Below are 2,456 nucleotides of genomic sequence, written 5' to 3'. Positions count from 1 at the left end.
CATTGACTCCCATTCATTCTGACGTCACTTTGACAGAGAATACCTTTACATCTGAAGAGTTTAAAGACTCTATTTGTCCGTTGTTTATTTCTAAAGAAACACGACAATGTATAAAAGGCTCCATTACCTTGTAGCTCACGTTATGGCTCCGTAGCAGACGTTTTTATAACAATAGGTGACTGGCAGAGTCATCTTTAAATGATTTAACTCCTCTCCTTGTCTCCTCTCCTTGTCTCCTCCCTCCTCTCCTTGTCTCCTCTCTCCTCTCCTTGTCTCCTCCCTCCTCTCCTTGTCTCCTCCCTCCTCTCCTTGTCTCCTCTCCTTGTCTCCTCTCCTTGTCTCCTCCCTCCTCTCCTTGTCTCCTCTCCTTGTCTCCTCTCCTTGTCTCCTCTCTCCTCTCCTTGTCTCCTCCCTCCTCTCCTTGTCTCCTCCCTCCTCTCCTTGTCTCCTCTCCTTGTCTCCTCTCCTTGTCTCCTCTCCTTGTCTCCTCTCCTTGTCTCCTCTCCTTGTCTCCTCCCTCCTCTCCTTGTCTCCTCCCTCCTCTCCTTGTCTCCTCTCTCCTCTCCTTGTCTCCTCCCTCCTCTCCTTGTCTCCTCTCCTTGTCTCCTCCCTCCTCTCCTTGTCTCTTCCCCTTGTCTCCTCCCTCCTCTCCTTGTCTCCTCCCTCCTCTCCTTGTCTCCTCCCTCCTCTCCTTGTCTCCTCTCCTCTCTCCTCCTCCTCTCCTTGTCTCCTCTCCTTGTCTCCTCCCTCCTCTCCTTGTCTCCTCCCTCCTCTCCTTGTCTCCTCCCTCCTCTCCTTGTCTCCTCTCCTTGTCTCCTCCCTCCTCTCCTTGTCTCTTCCCTTGTCTCCTCTCTCCTCTCCTTGTCTCCTCCCTCCTCTCCTTGTCTCCTCTCTCCTCTCCTTGTCTCCTCTCTCCTCTCCTTGTCTCCTCTCTCCTCTCCTTGTCTCCCCTCTCCTTGTCTCCTCTCTCCTCTCCTTGTCTCCTCTCCTTGTCTCCTCCCTCCTCTCCTTGTCTCCTCTCCTTGTCTCCTCTCTCCTCTCCTTGTCTCCCCTCTCCTTGTCTCCTCCCTCCTCTCCTTGTCTCCTCTCCTCCTCTCCTTGTCTCTTCCCCTCGTCTCCTCCCTCCTCCCCCTCCCTCCTCTCCTTGTCTCCTCTCCTTGTCTCCTCCCTCCTCTCCTTGTCTCCTCTCCTTGTCTCCTCCCCCCCTCTCCTTGTCTCCTCCCTCCTCTCCTTGTCTCCTCTTCTTGTCTCCTCCCTCCTCTCCTTGTCTCTCGTTTCCCTCTCCTTGTCTCCTCTCCTTGTCTCCTCCCTCCTCTCCTTGTCTCCGCTCTCCTCTCCTTGTCTCCTCCCTCCTCTCCTTGTCTCCTCCCTCCTCTCCCTCCCCTCCTCTCCTCGCCTCCTCTCCTTGTCTCCTCCCTCCTCTCCTTGTCTCCTCTCCTTGTCTCCTCCCCCCCTCTCCTTGTCTCCTCCCCCCTCAGACGAGCTGGACAGCATGTCGAGCTCTGAGCGGATCTCCTTCCTGCAGGACAAGCTGCAAGAGATCAGGAAGTACTACATGACGCTGAAGTCAGAGGTGGCGTCCATCGACAGACGGAGGAAGAGACTAAAGAAGAAGGAGAGAGAAGGTAGGAGACGCAGGGCATGCTGGGAGACGCAGTCCATCAGATACTAGCCTGTTTACTGTCTGTAGGAGACGCAGGGCATGCTGGGAGACGCAGTCCGTCTTCAGTCTGTTGTGCCTAATCAAAGGGAATCTTAATCACATGTTTCCGCTATATATTTATATATATATATATAAATATATAAATATAAATAATGTAAATAATGTAAGTAACCATGTCTGTGTCTGTCTCCTCAGTGTCTAACACGACAGCGTCCACGTCGTCGGGGTCCTCAGACACGGCCATGAGTCCGTCCTCAGCCTCGCCCGCGCAGAACACCGTTGCCGTGGAGTGCAGGTGATGACACGCCCACCAGCAGGCCACGCCCCCCTCCAACCACAGACTCCGCCCACTCCGACAGCTCTGAGGGCATGATGGGAAAAAACAAATAAACTCTCCCGCTCCCCCCCCCCCCCCCCCCACCGGCAGACTGATTTCCTGTTTCAAGAGAGAAAACTCAGCCGTCTGTTCAGCCAACGCAGAGAACTTCTTCCCTCCTCCTCCGTCCTCCTCCCTCCCTCCTCCCTCCCTCCCTTCCTTCCTCCTCCTCCTCCCTTCCTCCTTTCTACCTCCCTCCTCCTTCCTCCCTCCGTCCTCCCTTCCTTCCTTCCTCCTCCTCCTCCTTCCCTTCCTCCCTCCTCCCTTCCTTACCTCCCTCCTCCCTCTTCCATCCCTCCTCCATCCCTCCTCCCTCCTTCCCTCCCTCCTCCCTCCTTACCTCCCTCCTCCTCCCTCTGTCCCCTAATTTCATAGTGAGCGGTTGTTTTGGAGGTCGCTGGTTTAATTTCCTGAAGC

At 55.0% G+C, this 2,456-nt stretch overlaps 1 protein-coding gene across 1 annotated transcript in view; it reads left to right on the top strand.

The window, feature by feature from the left end:
- arid4a (AT-rich interactive domain 4A) overlaps positions 1 to 2,214 on the top strand; it is a 35,802-nt gene extending 33,588 nt beyond the window's left edge. The window contains exons 25-26 of the mRNA XM_078277199.1: positions 1,479 to 1,625; positions 1,859 to 2,214. Coding sequence (XP_078133325.1) covers positions 1,479 to 1,625; positions 1,859 to 1,962 — 251 coding nt within the window. The 3' untranslated portion in view covers positions 1,963 to 2,214. The remainder of the gene's footprint in view (positions 1 to 1,478; positions 1,626 to 1,858) is intronic.
- Positions 2,215 to 2,456: the final 242 nt, after the last annotated feature.

The sequence above is a fragment of the Sander vitreus genome, chromosome 20 (genome assembly GCF_031162955.1).
Source record: "Sander vitreus isolate 19-12246 chromosome 20, sanVit1, whole genome shotgun sequence".
Taxonomy (NCBI): domain Eukaryota; kingdom Metazoa; phylum Chordata; class Actinopteri; order Perciformes; family Percidae; genus Sander; species Sander vitreus.
This window is presented reverse-complemented; position numbering and strand designations above follow the sequence as displayed.